At 44.0% G+C, this 26125-nt stretch overlaps 1 protein-coding gene across 1 annotated transcript in view; it reads left to right on the top strand.

Annotated features, from left to right (window-relative positions):
• kirrel3a (kirre like nephrin family adhesion molecule 3a) overlaps window positions 1-26125 on the top strand; it is a 259729-nt gene that overhangs the window by 211399 nt on the left and 22205 nt on the right. The window contains exons 11-12 of the mRNA XM_041174294.1: window positions 2763-2961; window positions 10602-10709. Of these exons, the coding sequence (XP_041030228.1) occupies window positions 2763-2961; window positions 10602-10709 (307 nt within the window). The remainder of the gene's footprint in view (window positions 1-2762; window positions 2962-10601; window positions 10710-26125) is intronic.

The raw sequence follows: 26125 nt of genomic DNA, 5'->3' as shown, positions 1-26125 counted from the left end.
GCCCATACAATGTGTGATTAGACATGTAGAACATGTGACAGCTGTACAGATGCTCAATTTCTAATTAGTTCACTGGCTAATGGCTTTTTTATTGCAGTGAGAAGCCTTTATGCATCAGCAGAAATAAAAATGAATCATTTCAGAAATAGGAATGGTTGGTGTGCAGTCTCTCAAACGTCGCATATACTGGCACTGATTTCAGTTTTGTGCTGATTAGTTTGAGGGGGTGAGAAAAAGAGGAGGAATCCCTGCTCTCAGACTGCACACAATGCCAATGCTGTGTGTGATTATTGGCCGCATGTTAAGTTGTCACTCTAATTGAATCAGCTCAGGAAAGTAATGCAAGCAGAATGAAGCGTGTGGAGAGTCAAAATTAGGACGTTTCCTCTGATGCCTTCACCCAATGATGGACTGAAGGATTGCCTCTAATAATGATGGACTGTGCATTGGGAGGGTTTAATAGCTGCAGTTTTCAGTCCCTTGGTTTGTTCAGCAGATGAGAGACCTGTGAGAGATTTCCCAGAATAAAGACATGAGATTCAGTGTATTCAGCTCACTTTAGGTTCCAGGTTTACTCTGGGTTTACTGTACTTGATGGTCTAGGTTTACTCTTGGTTCAATGCTCTGGGTTTACTCTAGGTTTACTCTTTACTTGATGGTCTAGGTTTACTCTAGATTCGATGATCTGGGTTTACTCTGTATCCGATGGTCTAGGTTTACTCTTGGTTCAATGCTCTGGGTTTACCCTAGGTTTACTCTTTACTCGATGGTGTAGGTTTACTCTTGGTTCAATGCTCTGGGTTTACTAGGGGCTCTATAAATGGCCTCAATTATAATTTATGTTCTTTGATATTTTATCTTTTTGGCCTATTTCCTCCTATTTTTCTTGTTGATATTGGCATCCTCTCTCACAGCAAGTTAGATGGTGAAAGTATCACGCCACAGCCTGAAACATGATACCTCCCAATGCCAGATATGTGTTCTCAACACAGTGGGCATGGAGCAGAAACGTTAGTGAATCATCTGGGAGTGCTCCCGGTAGATTTCACCACCTACACTTGCCTTTGATCAACTCAATGTTGTTTTAGCTATTTCCCCTGTCTCCACCCAGGTTCCCTTCCTCTCCACTGGTGCTGGGTAATGGTCCAGCAGACACTGGACACTCTGCTGGCCCCTCATCTCTCCTAGCAATCTTTATGATCAAATCTAGAGTCTGATGGACAGAGTCTTCACTTCACTGCCTCCTACCACCTCCCAAAAACAACTTGCATCTATAAAGCACCTTTAACATGGTAAAGCATCGCAAGGCAGCGTAATCAAACAAAATGATTTGACATTGAATCATGTAAGGAGATATTAGGACAGGGAAGGGTAGGCTTTAAGGAGTAGCTTAAATGAGTAGAAGAAAGGTAAGGAAGTGGAAAGGTTTCATCTGAGCATAAGAAATAGGAGCAGGAGTAGGCCATTCATCCCCTCAAGCCTTCTACGCCATTCAGTAAGATCATGGCTGATCTGATATATAATAACATTCTGTTTTTTCTATTCTGCCTACCAACCTCAGATTTTCCCCCAATACACTCTGTCTGCCAAATGTTTGCTCAATCACTAAACCAATCCATATCTATTTGCAGACCCTTTGTCTCCTCCTCACAACTTGCCTTCCTACCTATCTTTGTATCGTCAGCAAAATTAGCTATGATATACTCAGTCCTTTCATCCGAGTCATTAATGTAAATCATAAATGGTTGAGGCACTGGTTCTGATCCCTGTGGCACTGCACTAGTTACGGTTTGCCAACCTGAAAATGACTTATTTTGCAGACTCTCTGTTTCCGGTTAGTTATCCCATTATTCAGCCACGCTAATATATTACCCAATACCATGAGCTCTTCTGTAGTAAACTTTTAAGTGGCACTTTATCAAATGCCTTTTGAAAATCCAGAGACACTACATCGGCTGGTTCAGCCTTTATCTACTCTGCTTGTGACCTCCTCAAAGAACTCTAATAAATTTGTCAAACACGTTTCCCTTTCATAATTCCAGAGTTTGGGCATTTGTAGCCGAAGGCACTGCCACCAAGGGTGGAGTGATTAAAACCCCAGGAAGCACGATGCCTGCTGGAAGTTCATATCAACAAATTGCACACCCCATACTTTTCTAATTTTACCTCACTGCCTGTAGTTTATTTGACCAAGGAGCGTTTGCAAGGCAGCTGAGTCTGATATCCACATCTGTGTGGTCCCTCAGGGGTCACTATCAGCAGTGAATCAGGAAGCAGTCAGAATTTTTATTTTTGCATTTCCCTTTGTCTCCTGGAGACACTGGAGCCAATTTGTGATGTAGAAGCACCCCTGACAATCTATTACCAGCTAGTGCATTTACCAATGGGGAGGGAAGGGACCATTCGAAATGTCTTTCTCAAGCAGGAAAACTATCTCAGATGAGTTAGTCTTTAAGGTGGGATTTTCTACTTGTGTGCTCCTAGTGCATGGGAAATAATCCCCCATTATATATTCCCAACATTCCCAAGGAGAATCCCAGACAACTTTATGGCCTACTTTTGCATATTTGCACTAAGAGAAAAAGCATTTCAATTTTTAGAACACCTTTCCAACCCCTGGATGCCCCAAAGCACTTCACAGTTAAATAAGTAGTTACAGCTCCTACACATTTGTGGAATTCTGTAATGTTCTAGCATGGCTGATGGTCTTCAAAAGCAGTTGATAATCTAATCTCTCCTTTTCTTCTACTGGATACTCCCAGGCCTGGTCATGGAAGGAGAACGTTCTAGAATCAGGGACTTCAGGACGTTACACAGTGGAGACAGTGAGCATGGAGGAAGGCGTGATCTCCACACTGACCATCAGTAACATCGTACGTGCGGACTTCCAGACAATTTACAACTGCACGGCTTGGAACAGCTTTGGTTCCGATACGGAAATTATTCGCTTGAAAGAACAAGGTGGGGCCTGCAAGGAAACGCATAGCTGCTGTCCTCGGAATGTTCAGCTTATTCCTGAATTCATCAGTCCTGTCTACTCCAAAATGTTTACCCTTTTTTGTTCCCTTAAAACCACCCTCCACATATACTATCCCAACCACATTTGGGAACACCCAGAGTTGAATATTCCCAGGGATTCTTCCAATGTTGGAAGCTCTACAGAGAAAGGGCCATTTCTCCAGGCTGTCAGTGGATCTGCTGAAGTTCTGGTGGACAATGAGGAGGATCTCCATGGAAACTAATGGCAGTGGTCTCAACACTGCCGAGCTCACCACCTCCATTAGGGACAAATGCAACCATTTTTTTTCCTCTTCTCTATAGGCCTTTCTGTGCCTAGCTCTTGCCCTTTTAACCTCTCTCCTCCTGGATCTATGTCCAAACTCAATTACTAATGATCCCAACTGACTCTTCTTCAGTCCACACCCAAACTAACATTATATGTCCCAACTCCTCATCATTTATCAGGTAGCTCAAGTTAACCAAAGACCAGAGACCATGGGGAAAATGGTGGCATAGTAATAATGTCACTGGGCTAGTAATCCAGAGATCCAATGCTCTGGGGACATCAGTTCAAATCCCACCACAGCAGCTGGTGGAATTTAATTTAATTAATTAAAAATCAGGAATTGAAAACTAGTCTCAGTGATGGTGACCATGAAACTACCATCAAGTGTTGAAAAAACACATCTGGCTCACAAATATCCTTTAAGGAAGGAAATCTGCTGTCCTTACCTGGCCTGGCCTGCATGTGACTCCATATCCACAGCATTGTGGTTAACTCTTAACTGCCCTCCAGAATGGTCCAGCAAATCACTCAGTTCATGGGCAATTAGGGATGGGCAACAAATGCTGGCCTTGCCAGTGACTCCCACATCCCATGAAAGAATAAAAAGAATTACAATTGGCCTGGTTTCCTTTGCCAGATCTGACATGACCATTGTGTACAATATTGCCACTCCCCTTCCACAGGAATATTGTATGGCGACCCTTGAGATTGAAGACTCTATTCACCTCCTCTGACAACATTTGCCTACACCCTCCATGTCAATTCTGACTCGAGACACCAAGAGATTGTGAATCCTTTTGTTTCCAAATTGAAGTCCATCCTTTTGCCTTCTCCATCCCTTCACTCCCCCATTCTTCCATTCTTTCTAATCCAGCTTTCACCTCCATGCAACATTGCAATTTTGTTACAAGGTCTTCTGGTTTCTTTCAGGCTCTTTGTTAATCCATTAAGTGCTCCTTTGACCCACTTTTAACCCAGCTGCTAACCAGCCAACTTCCATTGCTTGGTCAATGTTAATTGCTATTGTCAATCTTTGTTCAGGCATTCATCTCATCCATATTACTGCCTCCCTATCATATCCACTCTGGACCCCTCTATCATGGTACCACTAACCCACTCATTATTGTTGTGGTCTTGAATGCAGGCTTTCTACCCAATTAATCACTCATCACCTCTGTTCAAATCCCTCTAACACAGCCTCTGTCTAACCCAGTTCACTGGGGTTTCCCTGGTTAAAGTCACTAGACAGATCCGGTGTGACTGTTCCTGCTCATCCTCCTCATTATCTTCACTGCCATCAACACGTTTGACCATATGCTCCTCCTCAGTGATTCCGGTCTGAACCCATGTATCTCCATTGCTGTCCATTATTTGTACTCACTATATCTCCTGAAACCAAATCTGCTCCCATACCCATCCAGCCACTTTTTTTTAGAGCCCAGGGCCCCATCCTTTCCCTCTGCTCTCCATTGTTCACATGCTACCCATTCTGAGACTCATCTGCAAGCCTGGGATCTGTTTCCATGTACGCACCATTGACACCCTGCTCCTATCACTCCACCTCCTCAAGGTTTTTACTCAACTGTCCAATACCCAAAATCAAGTCCTAGATGGGGTGTCACCTCCTGCAGCTCAACATTGGCAAAACTGGAGTCATCCTGCTCAGCTCTGCATCTATAATAAACCGGCTGACTACTCACTCAGCCTAAACCCACTTACTTACAGCCCGGCCCTGAGTTGAATTTTTGACCCTAACTCCAGTCCATTACCAAGGCTTCTTCTAAATCGTTAGGAAAATAATGCCGAGCTCACAGCTCAACGAGGAAGAGATACAGAAACAGAAAATGCTGGAAAAACTCGGCAGGTCTAACAGCATCTGCGGGGAGAAAAAAAGAAACAGAGCTAACGAGATGTTTTTTTCTCCCCGCAGACGCTGTCAGATCTGCTGAGATTTTCCAGCATTTTCAGTTTTTGTTTCAGATTTCTGGCATCCGCAGCATTTAGCTTTTATTTTAGTGGAAGAGGAACACTCTGAATTATTACACAAGTTGCGAGATGATTTGCACTGCTCTGCCGTTGGCCTCACTGATACAGAATCCCACTGTCAACCTCTCCTTGAGTCTCAAGAAGTGCTGGATTTCTACCGTATACAAATGAAGCTCAGCTATTTAGGGCTGGTACTTCATGTTTGTAAGGAATCTGATATTGATGCGATTAATGGACTTGACATAACACATAACCATAGAACCATAGAACAGTTACAGTGCAGAAAGAGGCCATTCAGTCCATCATGTCTGCACTGGCCAAACAGAGATAAAAGAAATTAGCCGCTCATTTTAATCCCACTTTCCAGTACCTGGTCCATCGCCTTGCAGGTTATAGCACTCCAGATGCAGATCCAGATACCTTGCAAATGTGTTGAGCATTTCAGCCACAACCACCAACTTAGGCAATGAATTCCAGCTGCCCACCAATCTCTGGGTGAAAAAGTTTTTCCTCATGTCCCCTCCAATCCTTCTGCCAATCATCTTAAACCTTTAACCCTTGTAATTGACCCCTCAGCTAGGGAAAACAAATTTTTCCTCTCTACTCTATCTAGGCCCCTCATAATTTTGTACACCTCAATTATGTCATCCCTTAGCCTCCATTGTTCTAAGGAAAACACCCTTACCTATCCAATCTCTCCTCGTAGCTGTAATTTTCAAGCTCTGGCAACACTCTTGTAAATCACCTCTGCACTCCCTGCAAAGCAATTATGTCCTTCCTGTAAATGTGGTGACCAGAACTGTACACAAAATTCCAGCTGTAGCCTAATGAGCATTTTATATAGTTCCATCATTACATCCCTGCTTTTGTATTCAGTGCCTCGCCCAATAAAGGAAAGCATTCCATACGCTTTCTTGACCGCCTTGTCCACCTGTCTGCCACCTTCAAGAACCTCTGGACATGTACTCCAAGGTCTCTCACTTCCTCAACCCCTCTCAAAAATAACTTCCCATTTATGAGTATTCCCTTGCTTTGTTTCCCCTCCCCAAATGCATTACCTCACACTTTTCCAGATTGAATTCCATTTGCCACTTTTCTGCCCACTCAACAAACCATTGATATTATTCTAGAGTTGACAGCTATTCTTTTCACTATCAACTACATGGCCAATTTTTGTGTCATCTGCAAATTTCCCAATCATGCCTCTTACATTTAAGTCTAAATCATTAATATGTACAACAAACAGCAAGGGCCCCAATCCTGAGCCCTGTAGAACACCACTGGAAACCGTTCTCCATTCGCAAAAGCTTCCATTGAGCATTACCATTTGTTTCCTGTCACTGAGCCAATTTTGGATCCAACCTGCCACCTTCCCCAGTGTCCCATGGGATCTCACTTTCCTGACCAGTCTGCCATGTGAGACTTTGTCAAATGCCTTACTGAAATCCATGTCGACAACATTCACTACACTACCCTCATCAATCCTCTTTGTTACTTCCTCAAAAAATTCTATTGAGGTAATAAGCCACGATCTTTCCCTAACAAAACCATGCTGACTGTACCTGATCGGTCTGTGCCTTTCTAAGTGACAGTTTATCCTGTCTCTCAGAATTGTTTCTAATAATTTTCCCACCTCCGAAGTCAGACTGACCAACCTATAATTTTCTGACATATTCCTCGTACACTTTTTAAATAATGGTACAACATTCGTAGACCTCCAATCCTCTGGGACCTTACCTGTATCTAGTAAGAATTGGAAAATGATCCTCAGAGCATCCGTTATTTCCTTCCTGGCTTCTTTTAACAGCCTGGGATGCAATCCATCTGACCCTGTGTGATTTATTCACCTTCAAGGATGTCAGCTCCTCCAGTACTTCCTCTCTCACCCTGCTTATTGTGTCTAATATTTCACACTCCTCCTCTTTAACTAGAATTACCTGCATCATCCCTCTCCTTAGTGAAGACAGAGACAAAGTACTCATTGAAAACCCTGTCCACATCTTCTGCATCAACACACAAGTTACTACGCACATCTCTGATAGGTCCTACCTTTTCCTTAGTTATTCTCTTGCTCTTAATGCACTGATAAAACATCTTGGTGTTTTCTTTGATTTTACTTGTCAATATTTTTTCATATCCTCTCTTTACTTTCCTAATTTCCATTTTTACTTCACCCCTGTACTTTCTGTGCCCCTCTAGGCTTTCTACAGTGTTCAGACTTTTGTAACTGTCATAAGCTTTCTTTTCCTGCTTTATCTTGGCCTGTATGCTTCTGGATAACCAGGGGGCTCCAGATTTGGCAGTACCAGCCTTTTTCTTTGTGGGGGCATGTCTACACTGCGCCAGTAGAATCTCGCCTTTGAATGCCTTCCACTGACTTGACACAGTTTTTACTTTTAATAGCTGTATCCAGTCCACTCTCACTAGCTCACCTCAAAGCTTTGTAAAATTTGTCTTCCCCCAATTTAGAACTTTTACTCCTATTCTACCTTTGTCCTTTTCCATAATTATGCTAAATCTAACTGTCTTATGGTCAGTATCTCCAAAATGATCACCCACTGCTACTTCATCCACTTGCCCAGTTTAATCTCCTAAAACCAAATCTAGAATTGCGCCCCGTCTCGGTGGGCTTGTTACATGCTGGTGGAGGCTCAGGAGAGGAACAATTTTAAAGATTATTTTTCACATTTTCTTTCTGTCTCTTCCTCTTTCTGCAATTTTCAAGCCCCGGTAACATTCTTGTAAATCTCCTCTGCACTCTCTGCAAAGCAATTATGTCCTTCCTGTAAATGTGGTGACCAGAACTGTACACAGATCTACTCTTTCTTCTCTTCTCTTTATAATCTAATTTGACCCTCATTCACCCTCTTTCCTTCTTTGCTGTTTATTTCCTTACATTTAATTGGTTAAGGAGATAGACCATTGGACCTGACAATCATGAGGTCCCGGATGCCCCATTCCCCTCACCACCTGTTATCTGCTCACAGTCTCAAAGAGTAACAGCACAAAGATAATGGCCCATAAGCTCCGAGCTCCTCAGCATTGGATTGTAGAGGGGTACTCCAAAGATGCGCTGGGGAATCCCTCTTGGCAGGTTCCCAGGCAAGGATTTGCATGGTAATTGCCCTAACAGCACTGTGGGTGTACCTCCCTCACATGGGCTGCAGCGGTTCAAGAAGGCAGCTCACCACCACCTTCTCAAGGGCAACTAGGGATGGGCAATAAATGCTGACCCAGCCAGCGAAGCTCAAATCCCATGAAAGAATAAAAAAATGTGTTAATTCCACCCAGCTATACCTTCCCCTTCCACCCTCTGACTACACCCTCCTTTCCTCTAGTTCTGGAGTACTCAGTTAACCACTCCATTGGAAAGTCAACATTCAAAGCCATTGCACCACCGCCCCTGCTCCATGGTCACTCACATCACCTAACCACCTGTCCTCCTGCGTTCAAAACATTCCTAATGTCCCACTTCTATGACTGTATTTCCAGTTTCCCAGTTGCCTCCTATCCCTTTCTGTTGCCTCGTCCCCCCCTTTCTGTTGCCTCTTCCCCCCCTCCCCCCACCCCACCGCCCCCACCCTGTGTAATGTGCTGTGAGACTTCCTTTCGACAGGACCACTATTTGAATGCACATTCACTTGTCATCTTCATTCACAGGCAGTTCATGCAGCCAGCTCTGCTTCAATGAATAGTAGTAAGTGAATATATTTGTGAACAGAAATTGAAAAGCTCAAAGCCTTCCGTCCCTGAATCATTATATACGCAATCCCATCAGCCGGGATTATTTTAGCTGTAACCATTTTATGCTCAGATAACAGATGTCTATCTGACTTATAGCTCGCTTACCTCTTGGTTGTGTCTCATTTATCTTTTTTTGTTGTCGTATCAGACCTTCACAGACGCCGAGCTTCATTTACTGAGTAACTCTATCTACAGTTTAAGTGATGGTTTAGGTACAGGTCTTTCCACATATAGGGCTTGGGTTCAAATCCAGTTTAGACACAGGGCATGAAAATCTCACAGAGTGAGCGCTGTCTAAAAGTGCCAAACTGCCCTTATATTGGCAATCTAAGGGGATTGGTTTGGAAATATTAGTGCTGTCAGGCTAATGCTCTAATCTTGGGTCAGCAGCTGGCTGTGATTGATGCTGACCAGGATGCATGAACTCTGAACCTATCCCACCTTCCCAGCACTGACACCTCTGACCTCGATGTGCCCCATCCTTGGTCCATTGGAGGATGTGTCACATGGTTTGGTATTGAGCTGCCAAGGCTGAGAAGATCCCAGTTTGTTCTCAACTGAGCATAGCCATCTCAGCCTTGGCCAGTGCAAGTAACCTCAGCATCTCGGAGTTAAGGGTCTCACCCTGGATTGGTATCCAGTGACCCCAGCTGGAAAGTGAATGTAAGGTGATGAGCAGGATCAGGTTCGGTTTTGATGTTCTCTACAGTCAAAAAGGCTGCCCACGTTCACTGTCTAGGGTCAAATGCGGGGAACTGATTTTGCAAGATTTCTACAAACCTTTATCGATGCCTCTTCAATACATCCTGCCCTATTATTTTCTTTGATTGTCTTCTCATTACATACCTTGCCCCATGTCAATATTATCAGGTTCTCAAATCATGCCTTTAAGAGATAATTTTAGGAATGTCATGGTTTGATGGGAAGGATAGAAATCCCTGGCACTTTCCTTGTAATTTCCTGCCCTTTCAGAAAGTAACTGGAAGCAAGTCTGTGACATTCTGGTGTAAGTTCCAGGTGAACAAGATTCCTAACTGATGCCCACAGCCTAGAAATTCAGAAGTGTCCATTTTTGGCTGTTGAGAGAGGGGTGGGGGCGTTTAGTTCTTGTATAGAGTGAATGACCAGCAACCTTGGCAAGAATGCTGAGGTCTGGAGCTCCCCACACATTGGGCTGAGGATCTTGTCATCATAGAACCGGTCCAAAGTAACAGGCCATTGGTGAAGGCTGGTGGAAGTGTGAAGGAGCCCCCCAATACTGGCTTCAGGCCTGGTTAAAGCATGTCTCTTATTTGCCCTTAAGCAATATGGCTGCCGACGCATTCATGAGCAGAAGAGTGAATATGCTTCCTGTCTGCCATTTGGGACCTTTAGTAACTTCATAAAGCCTGGAAAATGGGATCTACCTGGACCAATTCCCAAACCATACTGACAAGGTCAACCCTTCTGTGGAATGTGCACAGCTTCATTACCCAAAGCCTGCACTGACAACTTTCACACCTCATAAAAGGGCATCAGTGCTTGGATAGCCATTGGACACACTTGCTCTGCTGCTTCTGATGTGGCCTATGTTTCTTTCCCACAGAGGCGGTCTCGCTGGCTGTTGTCATCGGCGTGGCAGTTGGGGCTGGAGTGGCATTTGTTGTCGTCTTGGCAACAATCACAGTCATCTGCTGCTCACGGTCCCAGAGAAGTAAGTGCCTGTGTGGAATGGGAGCTTCTTATGTTAAAGAGGTAAAGAAAACCCAAACCACACATTAGGAGTGAAGGCAAAACTATGACAAGATGGTGTTCAATCTGGGCATCCACATTAAGCCTAAGAATCACCATATTTTATGAATGATGTGAAAATATGAACTGTAGCTGTAGGAGTCCAAGGATATAAACCATTTCTAGCTAGTGGCAGGCACAAAAAGCAATCGAAAAGCTCAGGAGGGCTGGATTACAAAGGAGTGGCAGTTATAATTAAGTTTTACAGAGCATTGCTCAGACCCCTTGTGGAGTCATACTGTTCAGTTTTGGACACTGCACCCCAGGGAGGCTTCGAGGGTTATACTGTGGGACAGGGACAGGTCATGTAAACTTGGCTTGTATTTCATTGAGTGTAGAAGATAGAAGGGTGATCTAACTGAGTTGCTTAAAATATTGAACATATTGAATAGATTAGATACAGGGAAACTACTTCCTCTGGTAGGGGAATCAGAAGGGAGTGATCAGAATCTTAATATTAAAGGTAGAACAGTCAGGAGGGAACTTGGAAGCATATTTTCCACACAAGGGGTAATAGAACTTCTAGTCTGGATTTTCCGGTCCTGCCTGTGGCAGGAATCATTGCCGACAAGATGGAAAATTTGGCAGACCAGCCAAAGGCCTATTGACCTTGAGTAGCAGTTTCAGGTCCCGTGGTGGACAAGACCAGAAACTCCCAGCCTCTGTCCCCAAATGGAGGGTCACTTGGAGCTTTCAAAACTGAGATTGATAGATTTTTGTTGGGTGAGGAGATGACAGAACATGGAGTTGAGGTGCAGATCAGCCATGATCCAATAGGATGCTAGAGCAGACTCAAGGGAGGGAATGGCCTACTCCAGTTCCTATATTCCTATTTTTCCTCTAACTCACCCATCCCTCTCCCAACCTCATCCTCCTAGTTAAATTCACCCACCCTTGCAGCGACATATAGTCTCACAGCTCCCCCCCAGCCTGGCTTTTTTTCCCAGCTACACCTACCATCTGAGGCAAGTCCACCCTCCCAATCACACCAGGCCCCTCAACTACAAGCAATGTGAGATTGTGCTGTTATAAGGGGCAGAAAATAAGTTGTACAAAGGTGGGTATGCACTTTTGAACCTTGTACTTAACTGCTGAGAAGTGTCTGGAGAACAGAAGAGGATCAGTTTGGGCTTGGCTGATGCCATCCACAAGCAGTTCACACTTTGAACTTACTGCTGGCCCACTCAGCTTGAACCCCAATAAAAAATCACCGCCTTAAGGAGACACAAGTAGAAAAATTGGAAGCTAAAGATTTTTCAAGTGATTAATTGGATTCCCACTCACTTTAATATTCCAGGATGCTTCATTAAAGCTCGCAAAAATCATTCATGGTGGATAACGAAAATCCCATCTGGTATACGCATTGACAATTGTCAAGTGAAGAGTATACTTCCATCCTTCACAAAGACTAACTGTCTGAGAGAGATTAAACCATTGAGGCGACAACACTTCCCTTTCATCAACAGAAAGCAAAGTTCAGGTAATGACTACCCAAACCCCCATCTCTTCTTAAATACCATGTGACTGTAGAGTAGCTTCCTTCTCATCGCTTGTCAATGGCACCAGATGCTGCCTTCCTGCTACTCTACTCTGCCCCACCCCTCCTTGGTTCCCCAAGCTTCTGCACGAGGTGGACAATCTTGCATCCATGTCATCCCACCTCACAGCCTCAACCAGAAAACATTCAGTTGATGCATAAGTCTTCACGGCTGGTAAGCATGAGTTGACCTGGCCTTTTCAGTGGTCAGAAGTCATGCTTCCATCCATATTCACTGCGTGTAGTGTTCATTTGAATTTTTATCTATTATCCCTCCTATGCTCTGCGTTCTCCTCCTCCCTCTGCTGAAGCCAAGATTCATCATACTGTTTAGAGCTCTTGCTCATTCTTTATCAAGAGCTCAACAATGTTTGGCTTCTTCCTCCTCACAATGTTCCCTCCCCCTTCAGTCTATGGGCTTTTGTGACCAGGACTTGGCATCACTGAACCAATACCTCTTGAGTTACCTTATTTTGTCATCTATTCCTTTCAACCTTGGTGCTTCTCCCCTCAGTTTTGCTGAAAAAATAGATGCATCTGCAGGTTTGTCATAGGTTACAGTGTCAGTATGATTCAGTCAATAGCACACTTGTCTCTGAGGTTGTGGATGTAAGCCTCAGTCCAGTGATTGGAATACAACATGAGGAAGTGCTGCACTGTTGGAGATGCTGTCTTTTGGATGAGATGTTAAACCAGGTGTATGTGAAATCTCTGTTGGTGTTATTTCAAAGAAGAACAGGGGGCTAGTGTCCCCAGTGCTCAGAAGAATAATTATTCTTCAAAAACATCACTGAAACAGATTATCTGGCCATTAACACATTGTTTGTTGGATTTTGCTTTGTGAAAACTGGCTGCCACGCTTCCTACCTTACAACAGTAAAGGGTTGCCAACCCTCCAGGCTTGGCCTGGAGTCTCCAGGAATTGAAGATCAATCTCCAGGACACTGCTGTGTGCAGCTCTGGAGAAAACTCATCAGGGCATTAAAAAAGATTGTTTTTTTAAAAAAAGACCCTTTTGAACATTTCTCTTTGCCAGATATAAAAATATTAAAAATGAAAACAAAAAAGGCTGTTTGTCCCGTGTTATCTAATTGGGTAATGAGTCTTTTTGCTTTCCAATTGGCTTGAGAAGGCAGTGCGTCACAGGGGTTGACTGACAATAGCTGGAGTGTGGGTCAAGTCATTTGATGAATTCAGGAATACATTTAATCACAGTTGCCGACACTTCAAAAGCTCTTTGTTGGTTGTAAAGAGATTTGGGAAGTCCTGAGGTTCTGAAAGGCACCATAGATTTGCAAAAGTCCTTCCTTGTTGCTGCAGGACCAGAAAGAAGGGGAATTGGTCTTGAACAGCAGTAAAATAGTCACCCTTTCATACTACGCCCAATTTCTTTCTCCATTGTACGTTTGCTGATTAGTCATCACTCAATCTCCTCGACCATCAAAGATCAATTTCTCCCCCTCGTATTTTGAAGTGTCAACAAACACAAACATAAACTATTGAACAAAGACTGGGGTAGCCCCATGAGGGAACTGTGAATGTGAGACTTTCTGCAAGTAGAGAGGGAGAGAGACATAGGTGAAGGTGATTGTGCCCTTTGCGGCCTTTCCTTTGGTTCCACAGATTCTGCCCAATGACGGCTTCTGGGAACACTCCCTTCAGAGCATCAGATTACATTTCCAATGCCTAGCTACAGTGCCCATAACCCAAAGAGGTAGATCCTAGCTACACAGTGCCCGTAACCCAAAGAGGTAGATCCATACCCCTACCCACAGTCCAGCACATGATGACTTGCTTTTATGCTTACAAAGCTATTGGCTAGCCACACAATCTTTGTTTAAAACTCCCTGAAAAATGCGGGACAGTGAATGATGCATTAAATTCCTCATGAGTATTGTCACTGGGAACAAACCTCCTGATAACACAGCAAATCGGAGTCCAGGATTGTTGTTCCCAGCTTGTAATTAGCAGTTCTAAAATCTGGAATAAAGCGCCAAGATATGCCAGAGAAACATTAGCCAGTGTACTCATATCCCCTTGCACAACATTTTCAATCAATTTGTGTGTTTCCAACAAGTATTTGATTCATTTTATCTTTGTTTTCAATTGATCATAACCTGCTACAAATGAACCTGTGGTCTAACAGTGGGATCTCCCACACTGGAGTTAGTCCTTCACTAACCATGACAGCACTGGAACGTTTTGAACCAGAGCCAGGCAGGGACCCACGCCCATTTGCCAAGTGTAAAATCAGAGGGCAGGGGAAATTTACATGGGAAAGGTAGGTGTGGAGACCCTGGTTTAAATTCTAATCACTATTTTCATGATGATGAAAGATTATTCAAAATAAAAAGCAACTTAGGAATGTCACCAGATCTCCACACATTTTTATTTCTAGGTTCAGCTTATTTTAATAGGCCAGGCAGCCCCCAGAGGCATGCACATCAATAGGAGCTGAAGAAAGTTCAGAGGAGACTCAGGGCTGAAAGCAGCACAAGACATAGAGAAAGCCTGGAGGATACTTGGGGAAAGAGGAGACCCGGGGCAAGAATTCCAGGGAAACTCAAGGCAGGCATTTGGAGGAGACCCGGGGCAAGAATTCCAGGGAAACTCAGGGCAGGAGTTTGGAGGAGACTGAAGAGTGAGACTTCCAAGGAGAGCTGGAGAGGAGTTTGGAGGAGAGTTGGGACTCAGTGCTGGTGCCACAGCCACCACTGCTGTTCGAGGTCAGAAACAGGAATTGAGTTGTGACATCACAGGAAAGTCTAGAGCTGATTGGCTGGTGAGTATTGCTGCTTAGGGACTGACTCTCAATAACTGGAAGATTAAAAATGATAAAAATATTAGGTATTAATAATAAGGAATAAGTGAGTAATGGTGAGTATTATCTTTTTTTTATTTTTTAAGTAAAGATTATTACAACTAGTAAATTGTGTTAAGTATTAGTAGAATTTATCAGTACTGGTAAGGTTTATTAATAGTAATAAGATGTATTAGTATTGGTAAAGTTTATATTTTAAAAGTTGCAAGGGTAACTAATAAATAAAGAAATGGCAATGTTACTGCATCCTCGAGAGTGCTATGTGGGAACTCCAGGATGCTTCTCATGCCCTAATAACCATTTGTGCAGGAAGTGTCGTCAGTTGCAGCAGCTTGAGCTCTGGGTTTTGGAACTTGAACAGCAGCTGGCATCACTGAGGTGCATCCGTGAAGCTGACAGTTGCATGGATTATAGACGTGGTCACCCCGCAGGTTAAGAGTATGCAGGGAGAGAGGGAAGGGGTGACCACCAAGTTGTCATAAAGGAACAGGCAGGTGCAGCAGGAGTCACTGAGTGCATCACACTCTCCATCCAGTATTCAGTTCTGAATGCTGATGAGAATGATGGTTCACCTGGGGGGTGTAGCCAGAGCCAAGCCCATGCCACCATGAGTGGCTCAGCTGTACAGGGGGCACAAGGAAGTTTGGATGAGCAATAGTCATAGGTGATTCGATAGTTAGGGGAACAGATAGGTGTTTCTGTGGTCGCAGACATGAATCCAGGATGGTGTGTTGCCTCCCTGGTGCCAGGGTCAAAAATGTCATGGAACAGCTGCACTCTCTCCCTGAGGGAGAGAGTGAACAGCCAGCAGTCCTGGTCTACATCAGTACCAATGACGTAGGTAGAAAGGGGGATGTGGTCCTGCAGTCTGAGTTTCAGGAGCCAGGTAGAAAATTAGCAAGCGGGACCTCAAAAATTGTAATCCCTGGATTACTCCCAGTGTCATGTGCAAGTGAGCATAGAAATAGAAGGATTAGACAGATGGATGTGTGGCTGGAAAGATGGTGCAGGAGGGAGGGCTTTAGGTCTTGAGACATTTGTTTGACTCTGGGGGAGATGAGACCTGCACAGGCCGGATATGTTGCACCTAACTGAGTCAGGACTGATTCCTTGCGGGCATTTTGCCAGTGCTGTTGGGGAGGGTTTAAACTAACTCGGCAGAGGGATGGGAACCAGGAGCTATATCAGAGAGAAGTACTAAGGTACACAGAATACTGGGAGAGATAGTTGGCACTAGAGTAGGGAATAGTAAGTTAATAGCAGGGCCAGACTAAAGGAAAAAGTAATAGAGCCAAAATCACGGTTAATGTGCATATATGTGAATGCAGGGGGTGTGGTAAATAAGATTGGTTATGTACAGGTACAGATTGCCATGTGGAATTGTGATGTTGTGGCTATAAAAGAGACCTGGCTCAAAGAAGGGCAGGACCAACTGTTAAATATTCCTGGCCCTTATCGGTCAACACATCCACCCTTGTTCAGAAAAGGGTGTAAGGCTAAGCCCAGCAACTACAGGCTAGTCAATTTAACTTTGGTGGTGGAGAAACTTCTAGAAACAACAACTCGGGACAAAGTTAATAGTCACATGGACAAATGTGGGTTAATTAAGGAAAACCAGCATGGATTTCTTAAGAGAAAATCATGTTTAACTAACTTTGCTGGAGATTTTTGAAAACGTAACAGAGAGTGTTAATGAGGGCAATGCTGCTGATGAGGTTCACATGGACTTCCAAAAGGTGTTTGATACAGTGACGCAGAACAGATTTGTGAGCAAATTTATAGCTCATGGGAAAAAAGACATAGTAGCAACATAGATACAGAATTGGCTTAGTAGCAGGAAAGAAGGAGTAGTTTTTTTGACTCGGTGGAGGTTTGTAGTGGATTTTGCCAGGGGCCAGTGTTTGGACCATTGCTTTTCCTGATATATGTTAATGATCTAAACCTTGTTGTATAGGGCGCAATTTCAAAGTTTGCGATTACACAAAACATTGTGAAACATTAGGAGGATAGTGTAGAAATTCAAAAGGGCATAGACAAGTTGGTGGAGTGGGCTGACAGGTGGCAGATGAGGTTCAATGAAGAGAAATGTGAAATGATGGTGGCGAGAACATGAAAAGGCAGTATAAAATAGGATGTGGAGGAGCAGAGGGACATGGATGTATATATTCATAAGTCATTGAAGGTGGTACGACAGATTGAGATAGCGGTTAATAAAGCATCCTGGGCCTTATTAATAGGGGCATAGAGTACAAGAGCAAGGAGGTTATGTTAAACTTGTGTAAGTCACTAGTTCAGCCTCAACTAGACTATTGCATGCAATTCTGGGCACTGCATTTTAGGGAGGATGTGAAGGTATTGGAAAGGACGCAGAAAAAAATCAAGAGAATGTTTACTAGAATGAGGAACCTGAGTTTTAAATATAGATTGGAGAAATTCGGACTGTTTTTCTTAGAAAAGAGAAGGCTGAGAGGAGATTTGATAGAGATACTCAAAATCACGAGGGGCAGAATTTTCCCCCTGTCGGGGGAGGTTGTGCGGGGACGAGCGGGGGCAAGCGTGAACCCGATCGGCGCCCCCCCAATCGGGTCCGCGGGCCATTCAAGGCCTGCCCAGTGTGATGCGTGCCCAGGCTTGCTGAGCGCTCCCTGTGCAGGGAGGGGGGTTCCCTGAATTGGGGCCTGCGCTCTTTCGCATATGTACATGAAAGAGTGCAGAGATATCCCTGAGGCACGGAGGTGCCTCAGGGAGATTGGTTAAAGTTTTTAAAAGCTAAATAAAGGGAAGAAAATATTTTAAGACATGTCCCCTCATGTGACAATGTCACATCAGCTGGGACGTGTCGAGGAACATTAATGATAAGCTTTATTTAATTTATAAAAACTTCAAGAAACCTCATCTCGCCTGTGGATGAGGTTCCATGAAAAATGTGAAGGCCGCCTGGGCTCTTCGCCTGCCCTCCGACCTTAAGGTTGGACGAGCAGTTCATTTAGCTATTTTAATTTGTTTTTAACAGGCTTTTATGAGCCTTTGACAGTCCGGTGGGTGCACAGCCGAGTCAGCTGCGCAACCGCCGAACTGGAAGTCTAAATGTTGCGCGGTGACATCGGGAGGCACGCCCGACATCACCGCGTGACATTTTACACGTCGGCGAGCAGGCCCCACCCCCGCTCACCAACCCAAAAATTCTGCCCGAGGACCTGGACAGACTAGATAGGGAGAGACCGTTCCCACTTGTGAAAGAAATGAGAGGAGGGCATGGATTTAAAGTAATTAGTAAAAGAAACAATAGCGATATGAGGAAAAGCTTTTCCACACAGTGAGTGGTTAGGGTCTGGAATGTACTGCCTGTGAGTGTGGTGGAGACAGGATCAATTGAAACATTCAAAAGGGAATTAGACTATTATTTGGAAAAAAAGAAAGAATGTGCAGGGTTATGGGGAGAAGGCAGGGGAATGGAACTAGGTGAGTTGCTCATTTGGAGAGACGATGGATCAAATGTTCTTCTTCTGTGCCATATCATTTCTGTGGCTCTGTGATTCTGTGAAGAGGAATCCCATTGTAATCCACTCCTCACCTAACTGTAACTTTAATTGTCTTTAATTTACTTTAATTGTCTCCACTCCTTTACTTTTTCTTAACATGCATTTCTCTGGGCTGTATATTACGCCCTGGCACCCAGAAGGCATTTGACAAAGTTCCACATGAAAGGCTATCAGTTAAGTTGAAAGTTTTGAGGAAGCAGTGTAAATCTTGGTCATGGATGAGAAATTGAAATAGGATGGAAAGCAATGGGTACTTGTCAGTGGAGTTACATTAGGGCTGGGGTGGGTAGTATTATATTTGAAGCATATGGTTGCTAGTTGACATCAATGGCTTGGACTCAAGAATCCATTGCAAATTGTTCAGATTTGTAACTGGTTAAAATTTGCAAATGGTACCAAACTAGAAAAGGCAGAAGAATTAATTGGAGAAGGCAGATCAGAAATGACAGAACAGGATGCACAAAATATGTAGATAGGTCGAAAAATGGCAGATGAAATTTATTACAGAATATAATAATATGCTGCACTTAGGAAGAAAAAAATGAGCAATGTGCGCATTCCATGAATGATGGTGAAATGCCTAAAATCAAGTCAAGAAAGACCTACGATCTTTGTAGTCTTGAAGTTCAATGTGCCCAGTTGATACAATCAACAAAGCCAATATAATGTTACGAAAATAACCAAAAATCAGGGGAAATCATAAACTGCATAGTGCGTTCGCTAAAGCACACATTCAGCATGGTGCCCAGTTCTAGTCATCAAGTTTTGAGGGAAACATTCAGGGTTTGGATGTAGAATAAGACAGTTAATCCCAATCTTAGATATTTCATTCTGAAAAAAGACTGGAGGAGTTTTGACTTTTCAGCCTTGAAAGGTGCTGTCAGAGTTAATTCTTTAGAGGCATGTTAGACGATAAACAATATAGAGACTATGGGAGGAATTTTATAGAGGCAATGGAGTTTGGATAGCTCTCAAGATATCCACGTTCCCTCCTTTGGGGAAGCCTGCCCAATTACGAGCCAGTCAGGCAATTAACAGGCCAGTGGTTGGTCTTCACCAGAATCAAAGGACCAGGGGCAGAAGTCCTGTCTGCTGAGAGTGGCTGTCCAATCAGAGGCCTTCAGCTCTTTTCCTCAGCAGCGCCACAGGGGAGGGGAGTGGCTGCTGTGGGAAGTACACCCACCAGCAGCCCAGGATCACAGAGCAGTCTAGGCCAGTGGTAAGTGATGGTGGGAGGGGATTCACGAGGTGGGAGTCATGAGGGAGGTGGGGTTTAAGGATTGGCAGAAGGGTGAATCTCTGTACCCCCCGCCCCAACACACCACCCCCTCCCAACAATTCCCGATGCCAAGTTGCTCAATCAGGCACTGGGTGAACCAGACCATGCCCCTGCATGGTGAGCCCCTCCCCCACCACGTCCTCCACAAAATTAATACAGTGGCAGTGGGATGAGACTCTTAAGTGGACATTAATTGCTCACTAAAGAGCTTCAATTGGTGGCAGAGCTGGAAGGCTGTCCATGGGCCTTCCACCACAGAGTTAATTGGGTTTTCTTTATTCATTCAAGGGATGTCGACCATCATTATTGCCCATCTCTTGAGATGTTGGTGGTGAGCTGCCTCCTTGATCCGCTGCTGTCCATTTGGGGTAGGTACACATACAGTGCTGTTAGCGAGGAAGTTCCAGGATTTTGACCCTGTGACAGTGAAGGATCAGCGATATATTTCCAAACCAGGATGATGAACGACTTGGAGGGCAACTTCCAGGTGGTGGCGTTCCCATGTATGTGCTGCCCTTGCCCTTCTAGATGACAGTGGTTGTGGGTTTATCTAAAGAGGCTTGGAGTGTTTCTGCAATGCATCTTGTAGATGGTACACACTGCTGCCACTGTGAGTCGGTGGTGGAGGCAGTGAATGTTTGTGGATGTGGTACCAATCAAGTGGGCTGCTTTGTCCTGGATGGTGTCAAGCTTCTTGAGTGTTGTTGGAGCTGCACTCATCCAGGCAAGTGGGGAGTATTCCATCACACTCCTAATTTGTGCCTTATAGATGGTGGCTAGGCTCTGGGGAGTCAGGAGGTGAGTTACTCGCTGCAGGATTCCAAACCTCTGGCCTGCTCTTGTAGTCACACTATTTACTTGGGTAATCCAGTTCAGTTTCTGGTCAATGGCAATCCCTAGGATATGATAGTGGGGGATTCAGTGATGGTAATGCCATTGAAAGTCAAGGGGCAATAGTTGGATTCTCCCTTACTGGAGATTGCCACTTGTCAGCCCAAACCTGGATATTGTCCAAGTCTTGCTGCATTTGGACATGGACTGCTTCAATATTTGAGGAGTCACAAATGGTGCTGAACATTGTGCAATCATCAGTGAACATCCCCACTTCTGACCTTATGATAGAAGGAAGATCCTTGATGAAGCAGCTGAAGATGGTTGGGCCTAGGACAATATCCTGAGGAACTCCTGCAGTGATGTCCAGGAACTGAGATGATTGACCTCCAACAACCACAACCATCATCCTTTGTGCTAGATTTGACTCCAATCAACTGAGAGTTTTTCCCCATGATTCCCATTGACTCCAGTTTTGCTAGGGCTCCTTGATACCACACTCGGCCAAATGCTGCCTTGATGTCAAGGGCAGACACTCTCACCTCACCTCGGGAGTTCAGCTCTTTTGTCCTTGTTTGAATCAAGGCTATACTGATGCCAGGAGCTGAGTAGACCTGGTGGAACCCAAACTGAGCATCAGTGAGCAGTTTATTGCTAAGCAAGTGCTGCTTGATAGCACTGTTGATAACGTTCCATCACTTTACTGATAATCAAGATTAGACTAATGGGGTGGTATTTGGCCGGGTTGGATTTGTCCTGCATTTTTTTGTGTACAGGACTCACCTGGGCAACTTTCCACATTGCTGAGTAGATGCTGGTGTTGCAGCTATACTGGAACAGCTTGGTGAGGGCCGTGGCAAGTTCTGGAGCACAAGGCTTCAGTACTATTGCAGGAATATTGTCAGGACCATAGCCTTTGCATGTCTTTTACCTTCAGCCGTTTCCTGATATCATGTGGAATGAATCGAATTGGCTGAAGACTGGAACCTGTGATGCTGGGGAACCCCATAGGAGACCGAGATGGATCATTCACTCGGCACTTCTGGGTGAAGATTGTTGTAAATGCTTCAGCTTTATCTTTTGCACTGATGTGCCGGGCTCCTCCATCATTGGGGATGAGGATATTTGTGGAGCCCCCTCCTCCAGTGAGTTGAGGCAGAAAGGTAGTAGTGTCCCTTCCTCACCACCGTCCTGCCCAAATACATGCCTCTACCCAAGGAGGTTTTATTTGAATCGGTTCTCAGTCTAAATCTGTGCTTTAGTGCAATGATTATGTGGCTGATTCAATAACCCTTCCTACAAAACACAAACCAGGCAATGTGCTATTGGATGTGCCCAATTGGAATACACCTGAAGTCACCTGTTACTCCAGATTCCAATATGTACATTTTGTGGATTTGTGTCCAATTCTTGCGATGGGGCCGACATCCAGCAGGAGGCGAGGATTCCAATCTCGGCCTCCTATGCATCACCAACTTTCTTTGTTCCACCATTGGTGGGCCTGCCTTCAACATCCCCCACTCCCAATTCGGGAATTCCCTCCCTGAACCTTTCTCTCTTTTTAGTCGCTCCTTAACATCTACCTCTTTTACTGAGTATTTGGTCATCTGTCCTAATGTCTCTTTATGTGGCATGAGGTCAGATTCTGTCTGCTACACCCCTGTGAAGTGATTGGAAGGCTTTATTATGTTTAAGGTGCTATACAAATGAAAATTGTTGTTTTTGTTGTTGCAGGGCTTAAATGCTTAAATTCCAACTCAGCTTTTTAGAGAGAGAAAAACAAAATGAGCATTTTGAGTCCAATAGAAGAAGAGCCATATTGGATTCGAAACATTAACTCTTTTTTTAAAAAATCCGTTCATGGGATGTGGGCATCGCTGGCTTAGCCAGCATTTATCGCCCAACCCGAATTTCCCTTGTTCAGGGAGCATTTAAGTGTTAACCATTTTGCTGTGGGTCTGGCGTCACATGCAGACCAGGCCAGGTAAAGACAGCAGATTTACTTCTTTAAAGGACATTAGTGAACCAGATGGGTTTTTACGACAATCAGCAATGGTTTTATGGCCATCATTAGGCTTTTTAATTCCAAGTTTTTAACTGAATTCAAATTCCATTTTCTGCCGTGGTGGGATTCAAACCCAGTCCCCAGAACATTACCCTGGGTCTCTGGAACACCAATCCAGTGACGTTACTACGAGGTCTCCACCTGTCCGCAGATGCTGTCAGACTGGCTGAGTACTCCCAGCATTTTCTGTTTTTATTTCAGGCCTCCATCATCTGCAGTATTTTGCTTTTATCTCAGTTTTTGAACCTTTCCCATTTCTTTCCTCCCATTTCAAAGAGATTCTCAGCAGGTGCATGAAACATGTAACTTACTCATGCACCTTTGTGTGTTTTTCTGCAACTTTAAGGCATGTCCTTCAGTCACTGGAACCTGGAACAACCAGAGACAAGCGAGAGGGCTGCGTCCTTAGAATGTTAAAGACAAGGAAAGTAGATTGAGAAAACTGAAGAGTTTATGAGCTGGGAGAGTAATGATAATCTCTTGCAACAATAACATGAGAACTGAAGCTGGAGAATGATGGAAGTTTAGAAGGAGCTCAGAGAGAAGGAGCTGTACCTGAAATCACAGGATTAAGAAGCAGACTCAGAACATTAGACTGATCCTGATTAAAGAATCAGCATAGGCAATAGGAGCTGTGGGGACAAGTAAAATTGAGCCAGTTTTGAAGGCAGTATGATGAGGAAGCAGGTTGGAGCAGTCTTTACTTGAACACAGTCGAAAGTAAATGAGAAAGATCAGAGAATGCTGGAGCTCGGATTTACAGAGTCGCTAAAGTCACCTTGCAAAAAGACCTGAGGAGCAAGGGAAATGAAAAGAACAGAAGCAAGTTTGTAATTTGTTAAAACCAAATAGTGTGCTTGTGTGTGTGTGAGATAGCGAATGGGTGAGAGAGAGGGATAAACATTGCAAGTTTAAAATAAAAGATGACCTCCAATTTTTCGTAAGCATTCAACCAATTCGCAGGGTGTAGGATATAAAGGTGACAGCCATGGCTCTGTGAGTAACACTCTTGCCTCTGGGTCAGATGTTTGCGGGATCATGTCCAAATCTAGAGACTTGAGCACAAAATTAAAGCTGACACTCCAGTGTGGCACTGAGAGAGTGTTGCACTGCCAGAGGTGCAGTCTTTCGGATGAGATGTTAAACTGAGGCCCTGTCTGCCCTAATGACACTTTTTTGAAGCAAAGCACAGGAGTTCTCCCTGGTGTCTTGGTCAATATTTATCCCTCAATGAACATCAAAAACAGGTTATCGGGTAGTTTTGGAAGAGTCTGTGGCCTAGTGGTAATGTTGCTGGCCTAGTAATCGAGAGGGCCAGGTTAATGCCACAGAGAAATGGTTTTCAATCCCGCCATGGCTGGTAGCAGAATTTAACTTTAATTAATTAAATTCAGAATGTAAAGCTAGTCTCAATAACGGTGACCATGAAAATTATCATCGATTGTTTTAACACCATTTGGTTCACTAGTGTCCTTTGGGGAAGGAAATCTGCCATCGTGACCTGATCTGAACTAGCCTAGATGTGACTCCAGACCCACAGCAATGTGGTTGACTCTGAAATGGTCTAGCAAGACATTTAGTTCCAGGTCAACTAGGGGTGGGCAACACATTGCTGTTTGTGGAAGCTTGTTGTGGCAAATTGGCTGCTCTGTTATATTGTAGCATTATAACAGTGACTGCAATTCAAAAAGTGCTAAGTGCTTTGGAACCTCCTGAGGTCATGAAAGGAGCTAAATATGTTTAATTTATTTCCTTAAGCTAATAGTCAGCTTTATTAAACAGTAAACATAAATTAACAGTTTTAAATACAAATTAATTACACACTTTATTATTCTCAGAATAAATAAGATGTTTCCCCTGGCAGTTCAGTATCACAGACCTTCTGCTGTGCCACTATCACTACCAGGTTCAGAGTGACTACCCAGTAGAATGCCAGCCCACACTATACCCTCAAAACCCTTTGAAGATCGTTATGGAAGAAAGGACATTACAAATGTTTCTTTCAGACTCCATTCTTCTTCCATGGGATTCAAAACAAAATACAGATGCTGAACAAACATAGTTTCCAACAGATGAAACAGGACATTTGTCTTTGAAATGTAAATGATGAATCTGCACCAATAGTAATTTGTAAATCAAGAGATTGTGAGATGAGGGGATAATTACATGTAAGATTAATTATGGATGGTCATCTTCAATAAGTTCAATGCTGTGGAAGGGTGTTAGATACCACCCGGCAGGTCTTAATTCAGTCTTTGTAGTCTTAAGTACATTAACTGAATGCATTCGTTAGCGACAAGAACTATGTTGATATAAACAGAAAGAGTTGAAGCTAGTAGCTGACTCCATGCTTATTTGTGCAGAGGGCTCTGGCCAACACTAGAGTGATCCCTAGGTGTGGATCATGTGTTCTCTTGCATCACTGGGTGGCCAGTACTGTATTAAGTCCCACATTAACTCTGTATGTGCCAGACCCTTATACTACATCTCCTCCCAAATCTATTTCCAATGTATTTCAAGTTATTCTAGTTTACCCCATGTAGTTACATTGTTATTACTACTCCATCCCTCCCCTTCAAGTCTCGGTCCATAGGCTCAAGCAGTCTGGAGGCCTTGTAACCCTTGCATGTCTCATTTGCACGACTGTCAGGGGAATGCTAGGCTCTTGTTGCAGGTAAACTCTTGTTGATTTGGAGGCTGTTTTGGCATCTAGATATCATCCTCTTTTTCCATTCCTTGGTATCGAACTGCTCTTTGTCAATTTGGCAGTTGTGTGATGGGTGGTTGTTGTTCCATCCTGTTTCTTGTGGGGTGGGTGCTCATCTCCATGTCATTTGTCTCCTACTTCTTTCATCATATGGGGCATTGGGATGTCCCCTATGAAGGGAGATGGCCATTCCTGTCTTGAGGATGTGATTTTTTAGTAAGCTCACATTTCCATTTGGCTGGGTGGTGTGCTGTCATCAATGGACGGCAGCTACTTGATTCAAGCGTTGCCTGTGGCCCTGTTATGCTGGCCAAGAGTTGCAGTGTTTGCTCTGTGGTCACAGTGTTGACCTCATCAACAGTCGTCGGAGCCGGAGGTTGAGGCTCTTCTGGTTGTTGGTTACCCTCTTGTTCATCCTCCACCGGAAGCCTCATGGCAACCTGAGTGGTTGGCAGGTCTAACCAATGAGTGCTTTCTGGTGCCTGTAACAAAAATGGACAAAATTGCTCTACAAAGAGAAAAGATGGTTCAGAGCTGAAGTCTCAGTCAGGATACTC

This window comes from Carcharodon carcharias, chromosome 25, assembly GCF_017639515.1.
Source record: "Carcharodon carcharias isolate sCarCar2 chromosome 25, sCarCar2.pri, whole genome shotgun sequence".
Taxonomy (NCBI): Eukaryota; Metazoa; Chordata; class Chondrichthyes; order Lamniformes; family Lamnidae; genus Carcharodon; species Carcharodon carcharias.
This window is presented reverse-complemented; position numbering and strand designations above follow the sequence as displayed.